The 27,279-nt window shown below is 39.4% G+C and overlaps 1 protein-coding gene across 1 annotated transcript in view; it reads left to right on the forward strand.

Annotated features, from left to right (window-relative positions):
* The first annotated feature begins 6,674 nt into the window (after positions 1–6,674).
* Positions 6,675–27,279, forward strand: part of LOC123762248 (5-oxoprolinase) — a 51,844-nt gene continuing 31,239 nt past the window's right edge. Inside the window, exons 1-9 of the mRNA XM_045748643.2 lie at positions 6,675–6,949; positions 7,441–7,632; positions 11,785–12,026; positions 13,132–13,294; positions 16,566–16,651; positions 18,229–18,430; positions 21,741–21,837; positions 25,188–25,351; positions 25,651–25,764. Of these exons, the coding sequence (XP_045604599.1) occupies positions 6,782–6,949; positions 7,441–7,632; positions 11,785–12,026; positions 13,132–13,294; positions 16,566–16,651; positions 18,229–18,430; positions 21,741–21,837; positions 25,188–25,351; positions 25,651–25,764 (1,428 nt within the window). The 5' untranslated portion in view covers positions 6,675–6,781. The remainder of the gene's footprint in view (positions 6,950–7,440; positions 7,633–11,784; positions 12,027–13,131; positions 13,295–16,565; positions 16,652–18,228; positions 18,431–21,740; positions 21,838–25,187; positions 25,352–25,650; positions 25,765–27,279) is intronic.

The following is a 27,279-nucleotide window of genomic DNA, read 5'->3' on the forward strand; positions in this document are numbered from 1 at the left end:
TGCCGCCACACGTTCAAACTGACACTGGTGGTGCCACGTTACCCCGCCCCTCACAAGTGCCCGCTGCTGCCCAACACCACCCCCTCCTCCCCGCCACCACTCACCCCCCCCCCCCCCCCCCCACCATCCTCACTACCATAATATTATTGTTTCCTCCGCATTCCTCTCTTCGGCTTCACGCTCTCCCTTGTAAGCGGCGAGATATAAAACCTCTTCCTCTATACACAGGTGAGTGTGCGCCTCACCTCAGCTTAATTCCTGTCCCGAACCTTGTTATAACGCACGCCTTCACCGACCGGTGAGAGTAGCGGCCAACTCTGCCCTCACTCCCAACTATGTTATTTCTAAGGGAAATTATAGTATATATTAGAGTAGGTATAAGAGAGGTAGGTTAGGTTAAGTAGGCTATAAAAGCATACAACTTGCAGACGTATACAAATGTGTGCAGCTGGCTCCCTGCATGTGTATGATGTCACTCGACGACGCCACAATGGCTGTGCTCTTTTTGTGCCATGTCTAAGTGTTTTGGCGGTCATGTCTAAGTGTTTGGGGGTCATGTCTAAGTGGCTTTTGGGTCCTTCATGTTGTCTTAAGGCCATATAGTCTAACTGATTACGGGTCAGTTAGAAGTATTTTTTCGGTGTTTTCGCACACCACGTGTGACCTGCGGCGTGGATCTGTGTATAGATATTCTCATTCAATGAGAGAGAGAGAAACGCTCTCTGGTTCTCGTATACACACAGTCACTTCCAACAACCCCTCCCTTCCATCGCTGGTCCCTCACAACATCATTGATCCCTCCCATCACTGGTCCCTGTTACGGCCACTTAGGCCAGTAACCGGGTTCTTGATGCTATAACCTCTATTATAGTATCCGGCCCCCAGTCGGTAGTACTCTTTCAAGAACTGTAGTAGTGCAATAAAGAATAAAGATTGGGGGGGGGGGGGGATGGACAATACACTATTCCCCTCACCAATATATTTACCTTCATAAATGAATATATACAAAATTATTTCTACACTTTTATACAATAGTGTCGCTTTCACGCAGGACACAAGCGTTTACAGTATGCACCAACTCCAGTGTTCCTCCGTCCAGTACCTTGTCCAGGCGTACTGACAAACACTATCGAATTCATCTTTTACGTGGGCCAGTCCACCGACACAGTATCACGAGGGGCCTACACCCCACTATCGCTCTCCAGCTACTTGCTGGCAGAGGACTTCAGCCACACGCTGATCGGGGTCACAACCAACCATATACAGGGGCAACTAACTTTTGGCAGAAGCCTCCAGCAACCGGCTAGCAGCACTTCCCATAGGCACTTCACTGTCATCCGTTAGTCTCCTAAGCCAATTCCCGGGTACGCCGATCTCTACCAATACTGCGTAATTTAGCAGCTAACACACTGCACAGATCGACGGCGGTTTACTTAGTCGTTTTCCTGGACCAAGCTAAGAGTACGTGGACTGCCCAAGATAAACTGCCTTCCTCAGTATGACTCCCTCCACACGTCACCTCTGTGGACATAAAAAGTCATCAGTTAAATGGACGGTACACTGGGGAAACCATGAGGTAACACACTCATTCACCTGGGAGTTGACATTATGCTCTGTAGCACAACCTAGGTGGCCCTGATCGTGACACGTCATCCACCAGAGGTCGTCCACGTTGACCTCTCTTGCTGACTGGGGCAGGAAACCAGAGCCATTTGTCGCTGTCACGTTACCACCAATAAATGGCGTTGTCCACGTAGCGTCCAATATCAGGGGGGTTGGGGTGCAGACCCATAGATGGCGTAAAAATTGCCACTCTACACTTCGACGAGGGTGACGACACCGTAATAGTCTCTCACAACATCACTGGTCCCTCACAACATCACTGGTCCCTCACATATCGTGTCAGTGATGGGTTAAACTTGAGAAACCGGCCGACACCTGCCAACTTCCCACCGGCGCCCCCTGGAGAGGGTGTATACATGGCTGCATGATAGACAAATTACAATTGTATACAACTGGCTCACCACAGATGTTAAATGGTCATGTTAGAGATTATTGGAGTCCAGTGCCTGTACCCACCACGTGACTGTAACCTGTCTGGCACTCACCCACCGGATTAGTATGGCGTTGTAAAACATTAATTAAACAAACAAACTCATTTTGTGTTAGTCTCTTAGGCTCACGATGATATTATTTTGCTAAACTGTGAATAGACTATTGATATATTTATACTGTATGTTAACAAACTATGTAACTAGCTCACTAATACTGCAACTTACTTAGTTAAATGTATTTTTTGCAATCAGCAACTGAGCCCAGTCTGTACTTCTGTAACTTTTCCCACTAAACTTATAGAAGATAAGTGAGCGAGAAGGTTGAGTGCCTGACTCTGGCAGCATTACTGTGCGACGCGTATATATGTAATGGGCGGGTCTCCGCAAGGTCCTGTCTGGGGACCGCTACTGCTTCTCATCAACCAAGCCACAAACCAACTACAAGCAGATTGCGACCAATACAAACGTTACGAGGGAGGTAAAGGAAACATGGAAGGAGCACATGAGGCAAGCAATCTACCATGACAAGTAGTGAGGTGCAAGCCTCAGTGATGCGCATCCCGCTCGTCTCACTCTACTCCCACAATCTATAGCATCCTCGTCGCTTCCCCTCCCCCTTATATAAAAATATGACACGATTCAGAGATCTACAGCAAAAGTGGGCCCAAAAATAATAGATCAAGAGGGAAGAGGGTTAAGTGCAGTAATAGGGTGAAGGAACAAGGCAGATAAAGTAGAGACAGAGTAGGATGAGATGAAGGTAGGCAAAGGATAGTGAGAGAAGAGTGTGAAGGTAGATACTGAAGGGGCCATGAAGGCTGTGGTGGTGCAGGTAGATCAAGGAACATATTATGGTCACTGCAGTAGATAATATAAGGCACAGTATATTGTCATAGCGGTGGGAGTAGATAAAATAATGGTAGAGTATAATGGAGATAGGTTAATGTAGCTAGGGTAGAGTGCGGTGATAGTCGTGGAGATAAACCAAAACGGCCAGGTTATAGTGTGAGAGTAGTCATGGAAGTAGACCAAGGAAGCCAGGGTACATGCGATGGTAAAAGTGGAAGCCAGGGTAGACTGTGATGCCAGAAGTGGAAGCCAGGGAAGAGAGAGGTACAATCTCTCAGCCTGCTAAAGTTATGTGACAGGAGTTAATAGACACTGTTTGCTTTTAGGTTCAGCAAGTTGATAAGCCAACCGGCCTGTTAGACGGTTACGTTGATATTGAGTGTACAAGGCAACTGGCGGGGTGTGTCCTGGGCAGCACAACACTGACAGTGTTGGGGTGTGTCCCGGGCAACACAACGCTGACAGTGTTGGGGTGTGTCCCGGGCAGCACACCGCTGACAGTGGTGGGGTGTGTCCCGGGCAGCACAACACTGACAGTGTTGGGGTGTGTCCCGGGCAGCACACCGCTGACAGTGGTGGGAATGTGACGGACAGGAGTGCGTGGGAGGCGACAGCCGCTGGTAACCTCATAAGAGTTTTTACATCACCGGCTTCTGCACTCAGTGCCGATGTGATATATTTTATGCCTTCCCTTCATTTCATAGTTATCAATGCCCAGACATTTAGGCATGGTAATGATTAATTATAATATAGCCAAAATGGTTATCTATGTTGTAAGGTTTTATTAGTTATTAAATCCGAGTTTGTTCAATGAGACAATATGCTGTAGAGTTGTCTCTCATACAGAGTCGCCAACGTGCTCACTGGTCTAAAATCGACACACATTTATATATTTTCACCTTAGCAAGGCTTTAAAGAGGAAATGGGGGTGGGGGTGGCCGTGGTTTTGGAGATAAAGTCCTTAATTTAACTGGATTAGGATATGAGTGACATGTATGAAGTAACATTTAGCACAAATCAAGATGGAGAACAATCGCAAATTCACAAGTATTCTGCCCCAGAGTTGTGTCAAGTATCTTATTCAACAAGAAACGTCATCAATCCCGTTGCCACGGCCTTCCTTCTATCTCTACCAACAAAGAAAGTCTTCAGCCATGTCCCTGCTGCCTCCCCACTAACTTCAACAACAAAGAAAGCTTTCAGCCCTTGATCAGTTAAATATGTTGACCTTTTTGTGCCCGCTGTAGTCCTTTTATGCGCTACCGCTCACAGGATGAGTATGGGGTGCACAATAAACTAGCCGCCTTCGGCGACAACACTAAATCAATATGCTATCTTGTGTTAAGGAACTTTCAGCCCCTGACTTTTCAGATGTGTCCAGTAGGCTCTATTGTTTGAACTACTAGCTGCAGTAACTAATATTATCTATTACGGTGCGGACTATTAGCTGAAGTAACCAGTAGGATCTATTACGATGTGTAGTACTAGTTGTAGTAACCAGTAGGATCTAGTGCCGTGTGGACAATACCTGGAATAGTGGAGTGTGTGACGGAGACAACTTATCTGAAATTAGCAATTTCATATTCGTTAATTTTATGGTATTTGCGTTTGTCAGCAATATTTTAATTCATTGTGTCGGGGGGACAGGAGGCCAGAGTGTATTCATACACGTTTGGCTTTTATCGAGGGCCCTGCTCCCAAGCCGAATTACTGATCCCCGCCCAGGATGTAACCCCCACATTAAGCTGACTAACTCCTGAGTACCTATACCTACTCACTGCTAGATGAACATAGACATTAGGTGAAAGGAAATGAGCCCAACCATTTCTGTTCCCCAGAAATCTGGATTGTGGGTCAAGAACGAACCCGACTGTACTACCAGGACCCTGTTTGACAGCATCACCAATATATTTCATTATTTGGGTTCAACAGTTCACATTTTGTCAATTATCCATAGTATGTATAAGTACTAATATTTTTGGGTGACATGTTGGACATAATTTAAAAAAAAAGTATTAATTATACTCATGTCATCCAAAAATTATAGTACTTATACATACTACGGATAATTGACAAAATATGAACTGTTGAACCCAAATAATTATGTTATTTGGGTGTCATCCAAAAAATAAAGTACTTTTAGCATCTATATAATAGGTAAGGTACAAAATGTTGTTGCACCCAAGATAACCCTCATTATATACTATTACTTTTTGGCTCGATAAAGAAGGCAACAACCAAACTGAAACTTTCTTAGGCACATATATGTACTAAACTAGGCCCATTAAGGTGGTGTATATTAGGCCTACAATTGCTTACTTAGGGCTTGTGCAGGTTAGGTTGTATCGTAGCACTTCCACTTATATTATTATTATATGATTTTTACTTAAATGTTAATGAAAATGTTTATCGTCTGTAGAAATGGGAGTCATGGGGAAATTGGTTCTCAAACAGGGGTATAGTAAATAAGTATATTCATGTTACAAGGTAGTTCAAGTTCAAGTAAGTTTATTGAGACAAGAAAAAAAATACATCTCAAAGGGATTGAGTAGCTTAGGCTACTTCTACCCCCATTGCAAGATAGTTTTGGCGAAATACGACGAAGCTAAGAGAAGGGATGAGAACGCCTCGAGGGAGGAGTGGAGGGTACATCCCATGACGTGGTCGATATATTTCTGCAAGTAATGATGAAACGCTACGCGTACTAGTGGCTGTACAAGAATGTAAGAACTCTTGTATATATAAATAAATAAAATTGTGGCTTAAAATTAATTTTGTTTATTGATGTAGAAGTGAAAAAAAATGTACCAGTAGGAGAATGTTCCAGCTTAATTAATTCAAGCTGCTTAGCATATAACTAGCTCTTGAAATATACTATGTAATTCCTCGTATAGACTTAGGGCAGCACACTGTCCAATCACCCTACGTGGTACCAGTCACTTGGTACAGAAGACGAATCGCACACATTTTTACCATTTCGGACACAAAATTTGTACGGGCTCTATCAACCAAATGTTCTACCTCTACGTACTTCAGTACACACAGAAATCACAATAGCGTGATATATTATTACATGAACAAGTCCACAAAGGCCTTGATGAGGCCTTATGGGCTTTGATATATCACGCTATTGTGATTTCTGTGTGTATTGAAATGGGGGCGTAGAAGTAGAACTTTTGGTTGACAGAGCCCGAATGTATGAGGGGAATTATGTATTCACCTAGTTGTTCTTGCGGGGGTTGAGCTCTGCTCTTACGGCCCTACTCTCAACTGTCAATCAATCAACTGTAACTAACTACTAATTTTTTTCCACATACACACCCAGGAAGCAGCTCCTTAACAGCTGTCCAACTCCCAGGTACATATTTACTGTTAGGTAACGGGGCAGCAGGGTGAGAGAAACCTTGCACATTTGTTTCTGCCTGGGCCGGGAATCGAACCTGGGCCACAGAATTAAAAGTCCTGGGCGCTGTCCGCTGTGCTACCAGACTCCAGTTGTGTTTCGGGATCCTAGTGAGGGCAGTAGCACTCCAGGTTGCAATTCTTTTGACCATATAGTGGTACAGTTGACTATAGCGCGTCTGGGAACATTCCCTGTGTAAGTTCGAACCCTCATCACGGCCCTTGTGGTTTTGTACATCACAGTCTACCCTGGTTTCCACTTCTACCATCACAGTCTACACGCATATGTATATACGATAGAGCTCGTGTATACAAAATTGTTAGTGAACGAACTGGTTTTTTGTGCCTCCGAGCTGACGTTGTACGAAACAATTGTGTAGGTGCCAGTCCCGGTGCAGCTGACGGCCCCAGAACACTGAGTCTTCGCGTCGCTCTCCTCTCCACGTTTCTTCCTACACACGAGGTGTCATTCAAATATGGCAATGAAAGGCAAGTTTTGTTTTGCCATAGACCGTGGTGGGACCTTCACAGACGTGTATGGTGTGTGTCCCAGCGGGGAAGTGAGGGTGCTGAAGCTGCTCTCCGTCGACCCCACCAACTACCTCGACTCCCCCACTGAAGGCATCCGCAGGATTATTGAACAGGTGCTATAACATTGTTTGTTAGTCTGCTTAGTGCTACTGTTAGTACTCGCCTTGCAATATTTGTTTATTAACTAACTTTGGTACACGTAGCAACATGCTGCTTCCATATTTTATATAAGGGATTACAGAGTATTGTATTGGTCAAGAGTTTAGGTCATTTATTATTGAGCTCTGTAGGGTTTAGTCAATTTTTGTCCTTAACTGTAAATTATTTCATTTTCGAATTTTAAGTGAGAACCAAAACTTAGGCTAATGAGGAAAATCGGCAACTAGGAAGAATTTACAATTTAGGGAGTACTGTACTTCACATTGATTTGTCTGGTGTTGAGAACTAAATGAATAACTTTATTGTAGCTTCTTGTGTGGCATGTACAGTATTTTTCCCTGTTGTATCGAGAATGTAATACTGTATAGCTGATGATTATATATATTTATACTCTATATTAAACTTTTTTATTTTATAAAACCTGTACACATCGTCTGCATTTCAGGAAACTGGAAAGAGTATTCCTCGAGCTTCTCAAATAGAAACAAACGATATAGGTTGGATACGTATGGGGACGACTGTAGCTACAAATGCCCTCTTGGAACGAAAAGGAGAGAGGATGGCTTTAGCCATAACAGAGGGCTTTAAAGATCTTCTTCATATTGGTAACCAAGCTCGACCAAATATATTTGATTTAGTAAGTGTTGTAAAAGTTGTTGGTAAAATAATGTATTAGTGATATCCTAGGAAAGAATGATTCGTGTACAATATGCATATGCACTTCACCTATAACACAGTCGGTTCACAACCGAATGGTCCTAGGTTCGATTCCAGGCAGAGCAAAATGTCTGGGCATGTTTCTTTAGATATGATGCCTCTGTTCACATAGCAGAAAAAATGTACCTGGAAGTTAGTCAACTGTTATGGGTTCTCGAAGAGTGGTCAGTCATTGGCTTGAGAAGCTTAAGTCTATTTGTTTCTGACAGTGGGCAACTTGTATCTGCACTCGTAAATACAGTATGTGTAAGAAAGAAGAAAAAAAAACTAAATACAAGATTCAATCGGATCTCATTGAAAGAAAATGACGTGTAGAGGATCTGGGGAATAATGATGTCGGACAACCTAATGTTTAGTGAGCATAAGAGAGCAAACATAGCAACAGCCAGAAAAAATGATAGGGTGGCTTATAAGAACCTTCTAATTTCAAATCTAAGGATTCAACCACAATGCTCTTTTCAAAACACTTTTTTTTGAAAAGCAGTAGTCACCTTGAGTACTGCTTGGCACTCGCTTCCCCTTTCAAAGGAGAGATTTCTGAAACAAGGAATTCAAAGAACATTATAAACAGTACACACAGACATCGTAGAGTACCTAAATTATTTGGACTATTTTAAAACAAAATAATATACTCGTGGAAGATGCTGGAATGCCAGATCCCAAATATGCACAACAGAATAATAGCCTACTGGAGCAAAACATATGGTATGAAATGAATATAAATCCAATGAAGAGTAGAGAGGCTGAAGACAGTCAGAGAACACTGTATTGAACTTGAGGCCCCATGGGTTTTCAATCTCCTTCCAACAAATATAATATTGATGACACAAAAGTGGACATGTTCAAGAAGCAGACATGTTCCTGCAAGAAGTAGGAGACCAATTGGGTTGCAATGAACAAGGTGGTTGCTGGTTGAATATGGTGGTTAATCTAAACAGCTGTTGCTTGCTTAATAATAATTTTATTCAGAAAATATGCCTAAGAATATGATAGTGGTCTGTTTGTAGGTACAGAATATTGATTAAATTCATTAACTGATATGCAAAGCATTTCAGGCATAACATAAAATTTGTTGTTAATTTATTTTTAATGTTTAATGGGGTAAACAATTCATTCCAAACTATAAGCTAAAATATATACATTGTTCAAGAAGTTTAACAACTAATGTGCAATTTTCAAATTATACTCAATGATAGGAGGGATAGACTACATTAACCTAGAATCTGAAACCTCAGCAAAACAAGATGCCCCTGGCCTGGTTTGGAAAGTAAAATTCTCAGAACCAACTCCAGGTAAACTTCAGGTAATAAATGTAAATATATTGCAACAACAGAATATTGTAATGGGTAAATATAACTAAAACATTAGTAGTAAAGTGATGCAAAATATATTTATAGGTAGGTGTTTGAAAATCTGCAACATTTCAAAATTCAGGCATGACTGTCCTAACTACAGTATGCAGTATCTATATCATCTGTGATCATCCTTTTCAGTGATAAAATGGCAGCAAATACTCTGAATACTTTACATCAGTGTTCACACCAGAAAGATTGAACGACACCCCATCACTCACACAAATGTTTGAAAGAGGTGAAGAGAATGAATTCAGGAATATACCAATTACATGTGTCAATCAGAAAGAGCATTGACAAACTAAGACTCGAAAGCCCGAGATGTGGATGGATTTCAATCCAAAATTGTAAAGGAACTGGAAAATGCACTATGCTTGTCACTGAAACTATTTTCAGAAAATCCCTGGACAAGGGATACTTCCCCTGGATTGGAAACATGCAAATGTTACCCCTATTTTCAAGCAAGGCAGAAAGAGCTTGGCAGAAAACTACCGTCCGATCAGCTTGACATCACACATCTGCAAGCTCGTGGTGAGAATCCTAAGGGAAGGAATTGTACATCTTGCAGAGAACAATCTCGTAAAATCGACACAAACATGGGTTTGTTAAAAATAGATCCTGCCTCACTAACCTGCTCACATTTCTGGAAACGGTAACTGGCTATTCAGACAAAGGAGTTTTGGTAGATGTAGTTTACACGGACTTTGCAGAAGCTTTTGAAAAGGTTCCACGCGAAAAACTGGCAAGGAAATTACAGGCACATGGAATAAATGGGAGAATACTGGAATGGATAAAACAATGGGTAAAACATAGAAAACAAAGGGTCGTGCTAAATGGGAATTAATTTGACTGGGGAAATGTGCTAAGTGGGGTGCCACAGGGGCCCATTTTGGGGCCAACCTCTTTTTTCATGTACATCAATGACATAGATGAGAGTATTACAAACCACATCATCAAATTAGCAGATAACACTAAAATCTATGATAAAGTGGGAAGTGAAGGTGATATTGAGATCTACACGAACTCCACAAATGGTCAGATGACTGGCAAATGCTTTTCAGTGTTGATAAATACAAGACCATGCATATGGGGCACAACAATCCACCTCGCAACTATCAAATTGACAGCATAACCTTGCAACAGATAAATGAAGAAAAGAACCTGGGAGTCAGAATCCATCATTCATTAAAAGTTGCACAAAAGTTGGAGCGGCAATAAGAAAAAGCGAACCAAACCCTGGTAATAATCAAGCGTACCTTTACCTTGAAGGAAAAGAAAGTAGTCGTTCAATTGTACAAGTCTCTGGTGCGCCCCACCTGGATTATTGCATCCAGGCATGGGGACCTCGTCTTCAGAAAGAAATAGGTGCTCTGGAGAAGGTGCAAGATCCGGCAATAAAAATCATGCCAGTGCTTGATCATCTCGCATATCGGGAACGGTTAAGAGCCACTGGGCTAACAACACTGCAAACCAGGCATGATTGGACAGATCTTATCAAAACCTTTAAAATGCAGTACTGAACAATTTGGAGGATATCGATCCGGTCAATTTCTTCAAAAGGTCAGATGTAACATGAACGAGGAGCAATGGGTTCAAGCTCAACAAACTGAGCTTGAACATTAAACAGAGAACAGAATAGAACAGAAAACAGGAGATAGTTTTTCACCCATAGGGTTGTAAACCCGTGGGTTTACAACCGCCTACCCGCCAAAGCTGTAAATTCAAAACTCTGCTGGGTTTTAAAATTCAGCTGGCAAAGATCATCAGGGTAAAAGAGAGCACCTTTGACAAGCTGCTGGCTTCCTGTCTTCATTGAGGCCACTAGTATTAGTGGCCTTTGGGAAAATTCGGGTAAATCTGTATTATTGAGATTCGACTGTAATTACATAAGTACAGTACCCTATTGTATTGCCAAATTCAAATTCAAATTCAAATACTTTAAATTAAGTAATTTAAATTGACATTTAGGTTTGGTGATCTTCATTAATAAGCCGTGTATCTCTGTGACAGCACTAACCCTTAGTGTAATTTTGCATGGCAGACATTTCTTGTGTTTTTACACAGCTTTTTTGTTACATTCATTCATTATAGCATCTACAAATGTTTTTTTTTGTTATGTTTTGTGCACTTTATGGATTACTGTATATTCTTGCAGTGAAATCTAGAATAGTTGTAGCTTCTCCTTCCCCAAGATGTCTTGTGCAGTGCAATTCTGTGTAGCACCTAGTTTTCCTGGAATGCATCTCTTACACTGTGTAAGGGTCTGATATATGGCACAGTACTGTAGTTTTGATGGTTGTCTCCAATTTTTTTTTTAAAAGACCATAGATACAATTTTATCTGATCTTTATTAAGATGTAATTTACTCTTGAGCTATATTGCTACTTAAATTGGGAAATGAAAGATAGGACAGAAAAGAAGCATCATAATGGAAGAAAAAATTAAGACTGATGAAGGAAAATGGGAATAGTGGAGGATATCAAAGGAAACCTCGGATTGTTGTCTGTCCAGTCATTTTGCCACATGATCTGATTCGCTGAAAAGTTTGATCAATATTTATTGAATTGTTGAAATAAAGCAAGACGTAAGAATATAACACCTTGCCAAACATTTTAAGAATTAGGTTTATCATGGGGTCTTAGTGACACCATGGTGACTATAGACCATATATGTAGGAACTATTCAGGACTTGACTTTACTGTAGTGCAATATTTTTGCAGGAAATAGTGTGTCCTGACGTTCTTTATGAGGAAGTGATTGAAGTGCGTGAACGAGTGGTACCACGGCAAGACACGAGTAAAGGTGAAGCTCTTGATAATAACTGGAGTTTGACCAAGGGATCAACTGGTGATGAAATGCTGATAACAAAAGAGCTGGATGAGGCTAAGCTCCAAGAAGATTTAAAAGAAATTTTACAAAAGGGCATTAGGTCTCTAGCAGTAGTGTTAATACATTCTTACATGTAAGTGTTATATGTATCATCGGCCGTGTAGTTATTTCTTGGCAACATTTGGGGTGTTGGAGTGGGGTCTCTGAAATTAAATGTAAACTTTTAACAGATTTATCTATAAAGTTTCAGCATCTTGGGTTTCCAACTTGATCAAATCGAGGACAATTTTAGGTGAAATGTCACAGGTTTCAACCTTAAACAAATAATTGAGCTCCAATTTGCTAGCTATGGTTGAAGCTTCATAAATAATGATGCAAAGCATTAAATATTTTTAATTATTTTATAAAATATCTACTTTCGAGTCTCTTACAATGTGATCATAGTAAACTGCTCTTAAAATAGCTGAAGAGCCCTCCTCGTATGTCCAACTTCGTTTTTATTTATAATTGAATATTATCTTCACTGAAATTGGCTTATTTTTTTACTATCGTCTGAATGGTATTGAAAGTTTTACAGGAAGAGATAGAATATTTGTGATTTAATCTTGTCTTAACAATTTAGTAATTACATAATCAGCATTATTTTTTGTTCTTTTTTTACAAACACCTGGAGTGCCTTCTTTGAAACATGTTCATTAATTTTGTGTGTGTGTTCTTTCCGGGTGCTTTATACTGCAGCGTTATCATTCCATTGATACATGAATTTCTTTCTTGTTTATTAAATTAATTTTTTATGCAGTAACTATAACCCATTTTCTTGTGAAGAAACTAACCAAATTTTTTTTCTGAAACTTACAAAATGATAAATAACTTTTATTCTTTTATCAATACTTGTATTATAATATTTATCAACAAATGTTATGTATAGCAATGTTAATACATAATGTGACATTTTAAACAAAAACTCGTTCAATCTCTTCTTCTCTTAGCCCTAAGACTTTCTTGAAATGCTGATCACATTTAAATAAAGACTTATAAAGTCTGCAAATTCTAAATGTGCACACCAACTATATACCACTACCACATTTTCTTGTATTTGATTGATTGATTGATTTGTGTGTTTAGAATTTGTAATGAATCAAATGTATATACAGTAACTGAAAATAAGATATTAAAATCAATAGACTATTGCAGCTTTCATGCTTATTTACAAATGTACATTATTAATTTGTTTTCAGGTATAAGGATCACGAGGAAAGAGTTGGGGCCATTGCTAATGAATTGGGTTTCAGTCACGTGTCACTCTCCTCTCACGTCATTCCTATGGTGAAGGTGGTCCCTCGTGGCTTCACTGCTTGCTCTGATGCTTACCTTACACCCCACATCAGATCTTATTTGAAGGTTATTACTTGTCTTGTTCTTACTTCCTAATATGCTTGAGCTATTATATGTGTAATTATTTAATGTGTATGTATGTTTGTATGTAATTATCAAGAGAAGGCACAAAATCAAGAAGATTATATACTACTACCACTAAATTAATGTGTGTAGGTCATCACTTGTTATACTTATTGTATTCATAGACATTTTTTTAAGATATTTAATATATTATTATTCATATATGAAATAGTATCTATAAGTGATAGCAGCATTACTACTGTACTACAAAATCAATAAGGTTTACATATCTTGCATTGTATATTACCAGAATTATTCTGCAAATAAAAAGCTGAATATAAGGCTATGGGTTAAACAAAAAATTGTATCTCTAAGCTTGTAGTTAATAACAGTTTGTAAACAAGCAACATTCCAATCGTCATTGATTTCAACCATTTAGAAAATGGCACAGTAATCCTTTTAAATATGGTATATATGGTACTTTGCAACAGCAATAATTTAATATTGACAGAGTTTAGTCTCATTTAGTCACGGAAATACAACTGTGGGAGAAATGGATTGTACTTCTTTTAATTATTGTTTACACTTTGGAGTGTTGAGTAGCAGAAGTCTTCTGACTGTATGCCTAAAGCTTTGTCATTGATTACTTCTTGTTAGTCATATTCACTCTTTGCTGAATAGCAGATGTTACCAATTAAAGATTGTCAGTCTTAAATTGTATTGTTTCTGCATTACTTGGTATTTTGTCTACTTTGAGGTTAACCACTTGTTAAATAGATTGTTATAAATTTGTCTTAAAGCTGTACTCTATCATGAACAGTCAGACAATATGTTGTTCAGGCACTGGTGTTTCGGGAATCTTTTTAAATGTCCTGCAGAGTATAAGGTGCAAGGAAGGCAGTGTAGAGAACCTCAATCCAACTCTTAAAAGACTTTTCATAGGTACTGTACTTCCTTAAAGATTTGTTCGTATCATCTGTAATGCAGTTCAATCAGTTCAAGCTTTCCTCAAGTTACAATACTTGCTCTGGTCATGTGGGATATGGTAGCATATTTTGCTGCTTGTCTTGGCTATAGAAGTTCAATTTTATGACAGTTTGAGGAGGAGCACTTTAGTGGTTTGAGATTTAAGTGATAGTCATTTGGACTGGGCGGTAGAGTGATGGTCTGGCTTCCTGCAGGTCGACGTTCAATTCCCGACCCTCCAAGTGGTTGGGCATTATTCCTTCCCCCTCCGTCCCATCCCAAATCCTTATCCTGACCCCTTCTCAGTGCTATAAAGTCATAATGGCTTGGTGCTTTCCCTCCCTGATAATTAAAAATTAAGTGATAGGAAACAGAAATCGGAGGAAAAGGGAAGTACAGTATTCCTAATATTATGAGTAGGAAACTAGTGGAATGATCTGGGAGAGGCGGCAGTGAAGACTTCCTACATTCAAATGTAGATATGACAATAAAATGAGGAATAGGTATCATTGCACCTGACAACTAAAAAGTGGTCCCAAGCACTGTAACTTGCACCCCACCTTGACCTACCTTGAGGTTACCTTGAGGTGCTTCCGGGGCTTAGCGTCCCCGCGGCCCGGTCGTCGACCAGGCCCCCTGGTTGCTGGACTGATCAACCAGGCTGTTGGACGCGGCTGCTCGCAGCCTGACGTATGAGTCACAGCCTGGTTGATCAGGTATCCTTTGGAGGTGCTTATCCAGTTCTCTCTTGAACACTGTGAGGGGTCGGCCAGTTATGCCCCTTATGTGTAGCGGAAGCGTGTTGAACAGTCTCGGGCCTCTGATGTTGATAGAGTTCTCTCTCAGAGTACCTATTGCACCTCCGCTTTTCAACGGGGGTATTCTGCACATCCTGCCATGTCTTCTGGTCTCATGTAATGTTATTTCTGTGTGCAGGTTTGGGGCCAGCCCCTCTAACATTTTCCACGTGTAAATTATTATACAGTATATCTCTCCTGCCTGCGCTCAAGGGAGTACAGATTTAGGCTCTTTAGTCGGTCCCAATAGTTTAGGTGTTTTACCGAGTGAATTCTAGCAGTATAGGATCTCTGCACGCTCTCCAGGTCGGCAATTTCTCCAGCTTTGAAAGGGGCTGTCATTGTGCAGCAGTACTCCACTCTAGAGAGCACAAGTGTTTTGAAAAGTGTCATCATCGGTATAGCATCTCTAGTGTGAAAAGTTCTTGTTATCCAACCTGTCATTTTTCTTGCAGTTGTGACGGCTACTTTATTGTGTTCTTTAAAGGTAAGGTCTTCCGACATGAATACACCCAGATCCTTTACATTGCCTTTTCGTTCTATGTCATGATTTGCCTGAGTTTTGTACGTGGTGTCCGTTTTTATATTTTCATTTTTTCCATAGCGCATGAGCTGGAACTTATCTTCGTTAAACACCATATTATTTTCTGTAGCCCATAGAAAGACCTGATCTACATCTGACTGGAGGTTTGCCGTGTCCTCTATGTTGCCTACTCTCATGAAGATCCTAGTGTCATCTACAAAGGATGATACAGTGCTATAGGTTGTGTTCTTGTCTATGTCCGATATGAGGATGAGAAAAAGTACTGGAGCAAGCACAGTACCCTGGGGGACTGAGCTCTTCACGGTTGATGGGCTGGATTTTATTTTGTTGACTATTACACATTGGGTTCTGTTGGTCAGGAAATTGTAGATCCATCTGCCTATTTTTCCGGTAATTCCTTTTGAACGCATTTTATGTGCAATAACGTGCCCTCCCCACAAACATAAATTCGCAAGAGCATGTATATATAAACACATGTACTTTATGTACACAAACAAAAATATAGCATTTCAATATTTTTTTACAATTACATTTGTGCAAATACAATACTGTACTGTATAGCCATAGTGGCTTAGTGTTTTCTTCTGATAATTGCTTGCTTTACTAGTAAGGAAACATTTTAGTTTTAGATTACAGCAACCATGTCAAACATGCGGTTTGCGGGCTGCATGCTACCTTTTGGAAGCACACCTGTGGCCTGCACAAAGGATTCTGTAATTTGTTATATAATATAATAGAAAAATATTCTGCAATAATTTTTATTAAACACTTTAATTAGTTGTTGTGTGTGGCCCTCATGGTAACATAAATGTGACCCATATGGCCTGCGGGGGACCCTCAGTTTGACATGCCTGACTTTATATAATATTTTAATTATAAATTCACAAAACATATTTTGAATAACTATTTAGATGGACCAATTTATATTTTAATGATAACCAAAATTTACTATATTTTTTTATGACAGGGATTTTCTGCTGGTTTCAAGAATCATTTAAAAGGAGTCAATGTTCTTTTCATGCAAAGTGATGGAGGACTAACACAGATGAATAGGTAAGGATATATATATTATCTAAATATATGGGTGGGTGAACACATACACAATATTATGGCAGTAGAACATCCATACTGTCCCAAGACACTGTGTTATGTGTCTCAAATGTGTCCACACATATTGCTCGTATATCCAATGTTTCATGTTCTTTTATGTATATTTACAACATATTTACACACTATACACTATCACACTATATACATTTACCATCAACACACTCAGAACACTGCGAGTGTGAGCTGCCACACCCAGCCAGCCCTCCCTCACTCCTCCAACACCTAGCTTACTCCTTACACCTTACTCGCCAACATTGCTTCTCCCACCATACTGTTATTGTTTTCATTACACTATTTACACACGTTATGTATACATATCTACATGTTTTATTCATCATAACTATGCAAGTAAGCCGGTATTGTGGCCACCATACACTGCATGAGAAATCACACAGCAGCCAGCAGACTACGCTATGAATACGACGCCACCTCCCTCACCAAAATGGCTCCTCCCAGCATGCTGCTGTTGCCGTTATTACACTATATACACACACTGTATATACCCATGTACGTGTGTGTTCACCATAGTGAACCACTAAGCTAGTATGGTGAGCAAAACAAGAGTGGCTGCCATACACAGTGATGCTATCTGGATTCCCTCCCTCCCTCCCTCACCAAACTTCCTCTCCCACAATAATACGCACAGTGCTAATTATCACCACAATCCTACTATTATCACAATCCTGGTCACTAAATCCTGTAAATGAATAATTGACCAAAAGTTTATTTTGTAAAGTAACATATGAAGTCGTTTGAAGATTCCTAGATGGATGAAATAATGCTGTTGTGCTGTGGCTAACATTGATTCACTGATAAGATCCCAGAGGCGCGTTGTGCACCCACCGTCGAGCGCCTGCAGGTGCGTTGCGCAGTCCAGTGGTTAATCGACTGTGCCACGACATGGTTAAAAGAATTGCAACCGGGAGTTCTACTTCCCTCACACAAATCCTGCGGTCTCTTCGAGACAAACCAGGGTTTCACACAATTCCCCCATGCACCCAGGATCTGTCAATAAGCTGTTCTACCTCTTTGCCCTTACTTCATTACACACTCGCTCACACTCACTCTCACTCTCACTCTCACACTCACTCACTCACTCACTCTGCAGGATCTGTGTGAGGGCAGTAGAACTCCTGGTTGCAATTCTTTTAACCATGTCGTGACACAGTCGATTATGGCGCTTCTGGGATCCTCTCGGACGTAGGTTTGAACCCTCATCACAGCCCTTATGGATTTGTTCATTTGATTCATCACACTATTGTGATTTCTGTGTGTAATTAGTGAAGTCTCTTTACATATAAGAGACTTCTATATATAAAATAAAATAGCAAATTAAAGAGGGCATACTTAGAGCAAGAATTGCTTCATTTCTGAAAAATGATATGTTTGTGGGCAAATTACCGTTTGTTACTACTGCATTATCAAATACACACAGTTGTGTTTAGCAATGTTTTGCAGAATTTTATTTGGTATTCATCCGAGCCCAAAATTACAACAAATTCGGTACTTTTGTTCCGCAGGTTCATTGGGTCTCGAGCTATTCTCTCGGGACCTGCGGGTGGTGTTGTTGGCTATGCTATGACCAGTTATAAGGATCTTGGTTGCCAACCTGTCATTGGATTTGACATGGGAGGAACGTCTACTGATGTGTCTCGTTATGCTGGTGAATATGAGCATGTATTTGAAAGCACAACAGCTGGCGTAACTATTCAGGCTCCACAGGTGAGAGGATTTTGTAGAATATATATATATATATATATATATATATATATATATATATATATATACACATATATACACATACATATATACATATATACACATACATATATACACACATATACATATATACATACACATACATATATACATACACATACATATATACACACACATACATATATACACACACATACATATATACACACATATACATACATACATACATACATATTCATTCATTTTTAAGTTGCATATAAGAAGTATGTGACTGAGGTGTTGTATAATGTTTAATGACTAATTGTGGAACTAATAAAAATCAGTCATTGAGTATAATTAAAAGCTTTCTGAGCAGTCCACTTAGTTGCTTCCTTAGGTAAGATTGTGCTCTTCCAAACAGCATCACTTGGAAAACAAAAAAAGCAATGCTTGATACTACGAACACCAGAGTTTGAAATGCAGTAATTGGAATGGGTTAGATGATTTTTTTTTTTTTTTTTTTTTAATACATGAGGTACATCTGCATTTGTGCAGCTACCCTAGACTATATGAAGTGAAGTACAGTGTGTCAAAAAAGCTAACTACGTGATGCTAAAAAATATCCCCATCACACAGGATGGTTAGTTATACAGAGGCATGTGAAAGGCAGTCTGCACTGGTAGACTCCGGATGCATTTTGAGGATATCATCAATACAAGAGTGAATAAGGTAGCAGTAGTAATAAAAGTCCCCATCTCGCAGAATGGTTTGTCATACAGGGCCATATGTTTAGTAGCTTGCACTGGCAAATTTTGGGTACACTGTGAGGATATCTTCAAGAATACGAGAGTGAATAAAGTAATTGCAAAGCTCCAGGTACCTCATGCCAACTGGTCTGAAACGTCTAATAACTGGGCATTCGGTGATGTAGTGTGGGAGATCATGCCATAGTTCCTGCTCACAGAGTTTGCACCTGGAGTGCTCAGGATTGGGAGATCAGTCACCTGTAGCCACCTGCCACAGGTAACGGTAACCCAACCTGATCCTTACAACCACTGTCGTACAGTCTGGTGGACGTTTTGTGCTGCCCATAGATATAGGTTTCAGATCTGAACAAATCATAGCTTTTTATTAGTACTTTCAGGTCGTTGGGCGTCGGTAATTTCTTTCCTATCAGACCTGAGTGTTTGGACCAATACAGTTTTGACAGTAGAGATGGGGGATACCTAGATCTAATTCAACTTCATTTTCGTTGCACGCTAATTTGGCTGCAATGTCTGTCTCATTATTATGGGTTATATTTACGTGTGAAGGTGGGTTAGATGAAGAAGTGATTGAAGCTAACTCGGTACATAACTTTAAATATAAAAAATAATACTGCATAAAAATGGAAGCATTGAACTAAATTTTGGAAGGCAAGGCTGTGCCTTCTCTGTGTAGTTAATACCTGACTGCAAGTACAGTACAACTCGGCAAGTACACACAGTCGCCCAGAACTCTCTCTCAAAAAAAAAAGGTTAGGCTGACTGTATCTACCTGGAACAAAAAAAACAAAAGGCGTTGGACAGTCCGACACAAGAGGCCATTCTGGAAGCTAGAACACAAAGATGGGGTGGCAAGCATGTTACTGACTTTCATGAAATATTCTCTAATGGGAAAAAAAAGAGAAGTAATTAGAGGTAATGTATCAGATTGGGAAATGCACTAGTTGAGTATTGTAAGGTTTAGTTTTTGTACCAGTAATGTTCATTGTCTATATAAATAATCTGCTAGGGAGAATTCAGTTACATGAATATGTTTGCAGATCGTGCTAAGTTGTTGCTAAGAAGAGTAAGACTTTGATGATTGTCATGCCTTTCAAAGTGACATCGATTTTGCAGATTTAAAAAAATTCCTGGTTATGTTTTGTATTTGGTCATAGTCATATATTTCCTGTGCCTAATAGGTGTGGTATATGTAATACATCCAGCGACTTCTCATAGTTCTTCTTTAGATCCAAGAGCCATTTAGTAACATCTTTGCACCTTTTCTAGTAAACTGATGTGATTTCTGATACATGAACACCATACAACTGCCAAGTATTCTAGTTTATGGGTTGCAGCCGATTTTGCTGCTGATGCCGCTTTTTGAAGCCAAATTCCAGGGTGCCCTTTTATTGAAGCCTGCTTATTACAGCTTTCTTGTCTTTCATGTGGTTAAGCTTTGCCAGCCCATGGAATTACTCAATATTTCTGAGGCAATATGAGGATCCTGGGATTTCTGGTACTCCAACCGAGTGTTAGTAGCATTATCTTTCCTAATTCTAGCTTGGCTTCATCGACTGTGTGTGTGTGGTGCTGGGCTGTGTCCATTATGTCTGAGACTTGTACTATTGTTGCACCTGGGTCCTGGGTTCAGGGCTTTTGACCTGGTCAATTCCATCCTCCTTTCATTTGTTTAAATATTACAATTTTTGTGATCTTTTGTTATGTACATGAATTTCTTTTGAGTGAGGTGCCATAGTGAGGAAGTACAGAGAAGCTACTGGTGGGGCTGTCCAGAAATAGAGCACTGATTGTAATAAAATGCTCCCTTTCTTAAGCACTGCCAGTAGCTCCCCTTTCCTACCCTGCCCTGTAGCAGTAAGTTGGGTTTGGGCTCGGGAGTGGGATGCTCTCCTTATCTGGAAATGGTTTAGGCTAGGCTGCCTCCTGGTGCCAAAGGGAAAGTCAGAAAGTTGTTGCATATACCTCTTTGATAGTTGTCAGGGATATTGTTTTGGAAATTCAGCACTCTCTGAACAATTTCTTGGATGAATTTTGAGTTCCATATGGCTACTTTCAATGTTTAAAGGGCTCCTACTTTCAGCGCTTTTAGGGCCCTACTTTCAGTGCTTTTAGGGCCCTACTTTCAGCGCTTTTAGGGTAGTTTGCCTTGGTATTGGGTAGATCCTTGATCTCCAGAGTGAGGCTGGTTGACTAGTCTGACCAGTAATGGCCAGAGTATAAGCACAGTGGTACTACTCGTAGAAAGGGGCATTTCATTATTCTTAGCACTTTTTTTTTTTATGGGCTGATGCTTCTACACCTCGTGAAAGTGGGAACTGTGCAAGGATACTGTATATGTGTGTACTCCTGGTACTTAAAAAAAAATAGTTTTGCAAAGGTTTTTATTTTTATAAAAAGATTGAATACTGTACAGATGTGAATATTGGTATAATTAAGAGGAAGGCATAAGGAAATCAAAAGTTTGAATTTTACTTTTGCTTTTATTACTTTTTGTATTAATATAGATTTATTTGAAGCTGGTATAAGCAGTAAATATAAAATAATATACTGTATTTAATTTTACTCAGTTAGATGTGAATACTGTGGCAGCTGGTGGTGGATCTCGGCTATTCTTTCGCTCAGGAATGTTTATTGTTGGGCCAGAGTCTGCTGGAGCTCATCCAGGTGAGATTGTTGGCGAGATATAACCATTAATCTTTATACACAATTCGTGTAACCTGAAAAATCTGTGGGATTCATTTTTATGAATATGCTGTACAATCTTACTAAGTTCCCAAACTTCTGAACTGAATTTTTTTTTATTTATTTATTTACTGTATATACAAGATTTCTTACATTCTTGTATAGCCACTAGCATACATAGCATTTCAGACAGGGGACCACAACCATAGTGTTTTGGTATCTTTGGCAATCGAGACCAAACGTATCACAATACGAAGGTTTCTTTATGGTATTGTTAATTATGATCAGTGGGTGAATGGTCAGTCTTCCAAAATTGGAATCTCCAGAGAAAATTTGGCTTGACAGGCTGAAGTAATAATAAATCTTTGAGAATCTTATATGAATATCTATGTTTTCTGGGGGGAGCCCCGTCGACTCCCTGGAGCTTTCCAGGCTGATATGCTAATGTCAGACATTAGCATCAGTCATGTGTGTGGAGTTCTGTGGGCCTACTGGGGACTACGAGCCAGAACCTGGCCCCCCCCCCCTCAAATGAGACAAGGGGAGCAATGGCCTATAGAAACCCCCGTATGGTTGGAAGCATTCTATGTCTGCCATCGACCGACTTGCAAGATTTATGTTGCTCTATTGTCAAAGCCAAGAGGACTTGTTATATAAGACCTTCCCATTTGAAAACCATACTGTCTGTAAATACTTCGTTTCTTTCTGGGTATTCTTCCCAGTTGATTTTAGTGTAATTGCTTTTTCTAGGGATTTTGTTACAATGCTTGTTATGATCTGTAATTTAGTGTCTTCTTCCTTATGTCCATGAAGTTTGTTGTTTGTAAGGATGTTTGGAAAACACGAAGTTGGGGGTGCTAATCTCGGATTCACATTCGCTCGGAACCTAAGGTGAAACCTCTGGCCTGACTGCTTTATTTTTGTCTTGTCTCCTTGTGCAGTTTATTTACCTTGTCTCTAGGCCTTTCTAGGTACTATGTTGGGCTTGAAAGTTATTGTGGCAGGTTGACTGAAAAATCTCCTTCACACTGGAACTGTTTGTTAAGAGGGAGTGGGTCTACTATATATATATCAATTAATGAGGAGCACTGTGCAGTCTTACAAAGTAATTGGAGTTGCTGCTATGAGTGATGCTATGGTGTGTTGATGCTTGGCTACACTTTGTATTGTGAATGATACAATGAATAGACTAGAGAGTTAATTCTTATTATTGTATCTTTAACTCTTATGCTGCTATGGGCTTAAATGCCTTCAACACCACCAGGTGCAACAAAAAAATTCCACAGTTATTTTTAGTCTTACAAAAGTGTTATGTTCCCTGACCACACGGAAAAAAAAAATCGTAGGTGACGTATTTTTGCCGCAATAGGGCAAGACAGTCTGTCAAAATGTAGGTGTTGACAGCAAGCGTCGGAGGCAGTCTCCTCTGCCCAAGCTGTCAGGCGGGAGTTGCCACAAAGATATTAATACCTAATTATAATTATTTCAATGATTGATTTTTCCTAGCTTTTTGCAGTAATATTTATTAAATAGTGTGTAGTGTGATATATTTATATAATAAAATGTTTGAATCATTTCTGTACTCAAAATTATGGTGTACATATGAGCGATTCAATTATGTTCATAAAACAATAAACAGATAGTTTTGCTGTAATTACACTATATACACACAGGTTTTATATAAGTATCTGCATGTCTTGTTCACCATAATGAACTCTTAAGTTGGTATGGTAAGTCGTAACAACGATGAGTAGCCACCACACGCTAGCCAGCAAACGCCGCCACCTTCCCTCTATCACCAACTCCTCACTCGCTAACACTCCTCCTCCCACCATACTGTTTTTGGTTTTATTCACTATATACATATGTTATATATTAGTATCTATATGTTTTGCTCACCATAACTGTACAACTAAGCTGGTATGGTGAGTTCAGACAATAACAGAGGTCGCCACACAGTCCCTGATGCTGCCTCCCTCCCTCACTCGTTCAAGGCCCGACGCACTAACATTCCTCCTCCAACCATACTGTTTGTGGTGTTATATATAATGTGTATATATAGTGTAATAAGTATCTATATGTTTTATTATCCATAACTGTATAACTAAGCTGGTATGGTGCCCAAAGAGCATAGTGGCCACCCTTACACAGGTTGACAAGTCATGCAGATGACTCCACCTCCCTCACCAAAATGGCTCCTCCCAAGATACTACTTTTGCTGTTATTACACTAATGCACATATTATATATAAGTATCTACATTTGTGTTCACCATAGTGAACCACTAAGCTGGTATGGTGAGTGCAAACAATAAAGGGTGGCCACATACAGTCAGTAGACGAAGCTACCTTCCTCCCTCCCCTCGGCATTACACCTCAAACCATACTACGCACAATGCTAATTATCACCACAATCCTGCTATTATCAGAATCCTGGTCAGTTTTATCAGTCAGGGGTCTTCTATAATACTATCATTGCTAAATAATAGCAGTTACATATATATTTTGACATTTTTAGGCAATGCTGTGGTCACAAGCTGAACAATAGTGCTGTTAGCTCATGCTGAGCGCCAGCCTTGGTGGCTCACTCATTACTGAGACACTCACACCCGAGAATGTTACCCATGATTTTGTTTCAAAAATGGCGTCTGTTTACAAGAGACCTGAGGAAGCTGATGTAAACCCTGTGTAGCCGCCGGACATTTAAATCGTGCGCTGGACCCTCAATCGCCTATGTATGATGAGCGCATTGTAGTGCAGGTTACTCCCATTGCCTATGTGAGTATTACACAGCTTAAGGTTAACACTCATATTATTTTGCTTTTTTTTTTCTCTGGGCTTTGTGTATATCTACATGCACTAAAGAAATGCTTGTTAATTAATTATTACTATTACTGTAATATTTATTTTATTTATCTTCTAATGCCAACCAATATCTTATTTGACTTAGAACCCCAACATTTCTAAAACTGTGATAGAGTGCCTCTGAAAATATTGGGATTCCATCAATGCTAGGAGGAGCTTTCACTTTCAGATACTTCAGCTATATTAAAGTTTCATTTGTCTATTTAGAGTACTGTTGTATTGAATTCAAAAGAAAGTTGTTCATTTTAATGTTTATCATGACATCATTGTTGTTTTTAAGACTATCCCCTAAGAAGAATATTAAATTCCTCTCTCCTACCACTACTTTTGTGGTTCTTGTTCTCAGGGACTTGAGCTGATCAACTTGAGGCATTTCTTTTGTTTATACACAAATATGTATACTAATTAAATATCTGCTTATAAATATGGATCTTTGATTTTTTCAAAACTATTTAATTGTGGTCTTCAGGTCCAGTATGCTACAAAAAGGGTGGTTTATTAGCTGTTACTGATGCAAATCTGGTTTTGGGTCGGCTCTTACCACAATACTTCCCAAAGATATTTGGTCCCAAAGAAAATGAACCACTTGATAAAGAAAGTTCAATGGAAGCTTTCAAAAAATTGGCCGATCAGGTAAGAAATCTTTTCTTGCTTAAAATGGTATGAAATGCTTTTGGATGATTCTTCAAAATTCTTTATGGATGATGTACCCAAATGGAACAAGGTACAGCGTCTAGAATATTTTAACTGTCGCCATACAATGCAATACATGGAAAAATATTCTACACTAGCAACTCTTAGTTATATATTTAACAGACTTCTCATTATATAAACCAGTCTACTTTTTCTTTCTTTGCTACGAATCCCCATAGTAGTAGTATACCTAATGATTTTGCTACATTGGTAATGATATTCATAATCTTTCATTCTAGGTGAATAGCTATGACTCTGATATTAAGAAAAGTCTTGGTATAGAGGAAATAGCAATGGGCTTCATTCGTGTTGCTAATGAAGCCATGTGTCGACCAATCAGAGCTCTCACACAGGTATGTATGTTGATTGATGTTACTGATAATGAAATGAAATTGATTAAGGTTTGAAGGAAAAAGACATGATGAGATATTATAATCTTACATATATTTGATATTTTATTAAGATGGGAAGCAGTAAAAGTTCATTAAGGCACTTCTTTACTGGGCAACTTGCTCAGTAGCTACCATATGGTGATGCACTGGTTAATATTGTCAAAAACAGCCAACTCCAGGCATCTGGAAGACACTTGCCTTCTGCAGACAAAGGCCTCTTCCTTACCCCTTTCTATGGCATTCATTTTTCAATTTATTTCTTTATTATGCACCCCATTCCCATCCTATGGGCGGTGGTGGAAAGGATTACAGAGGCACCTAATCAATTCAGAAACTGAACCCCATAGTTCATTTAGCTAAGCAAGTGACAGTCTTGTGAAGTTACACAATTTTTAATATTACTTACACATATATGTACACAAATACATATATCAATAATCTTTTTATATCACAAGTGATTCAACAAGAGGCTCACAAGTCACTGTACAAGGCACTTTACATCTATGGTGTCACACAGTCTTGTTCCACACCCATCCAACTGCGCGGCAGCTTTAAAGTCATGTGGAGGCTGCACCTACAGTAAGCAAATTTGGGATATTTTGCTAAGATTCCTGGCAGTACATCATTATGAATGAAGTACAGTACTTACACATTTCTTGGACTCCACTGCAGAGGAGCACTTGTTCATTTACTTGAGCCTTGATAATTGCCAAGATCCATTAGTGTGGTGTTTTGAACTAGTGAACTGTTTTGAAGTTATCATTTGGGTGTACTGCAAATGAATTCAAAAGCAGTAAATAGAGAAGCAGGTGGAAGGAGTTCAGCACTATGCAACAGTTTTTTAGACAGCACCACACTATCTGTACCAAGTGAGGTTTCTGATCTCTCAGTATGTGTACAGTATATGCTGGGCTCAGTGGAATGAGTTGTTCCAGATGGTATTTGCCCATTTGCTAATTTCCATCATAACTAGATATGGCTGTGTGTGGTTGTTAGATCCTGATCCCTGCAATGTATTGCCGGGTCATCTACATATGAAGAATGAGGAGTAGTGTCCTGAACCTATAACTTTGTTTCAAAACTATTAGAACAACAAAATAGTTTGGAATGAACAATATCAAATTATATCTTTCATGTGCAATCTATCAACATGTCTTACATTTCAGCCATTAGTTAATGAAAATTTTTCATGTGTTGAGAGGTTTGATGCTTCTGTGGTTTACTATTTTAGCTAGTGTGACATCTACTTCTTGATGATAAATTATAATTATAATTTAGCTAATAAAACATTAATTAAATTTACAAAGTGAATCTGTTTGGAAGAACTGTCTGTACTAAATATTTTGTTTAAATGGGAATGAAAAGCTAAATACCGACTTCAGGGTATTTATACCTAAATTTATTTTTGTCTACACACGTGCAAGTTCAATACAAAAGACATCAAAATGCTGTACTGTATTGCTAGAATACTGTATA

This window comes from Procambarus clarkii, chromosome 2 (genome assembly GCF_040958095.1).
Source record: "Procambarus clarkii isolate CNS0578487 chromosome 2, FALCON_Pclarkii_2.0, whole genome shotgun sequence".
NCBI lineage: Eukaryota > Metazoa > Arthropoda > Malacostraca > Decapoda > Cambaridae > Procambarus > Procambarus clarkii.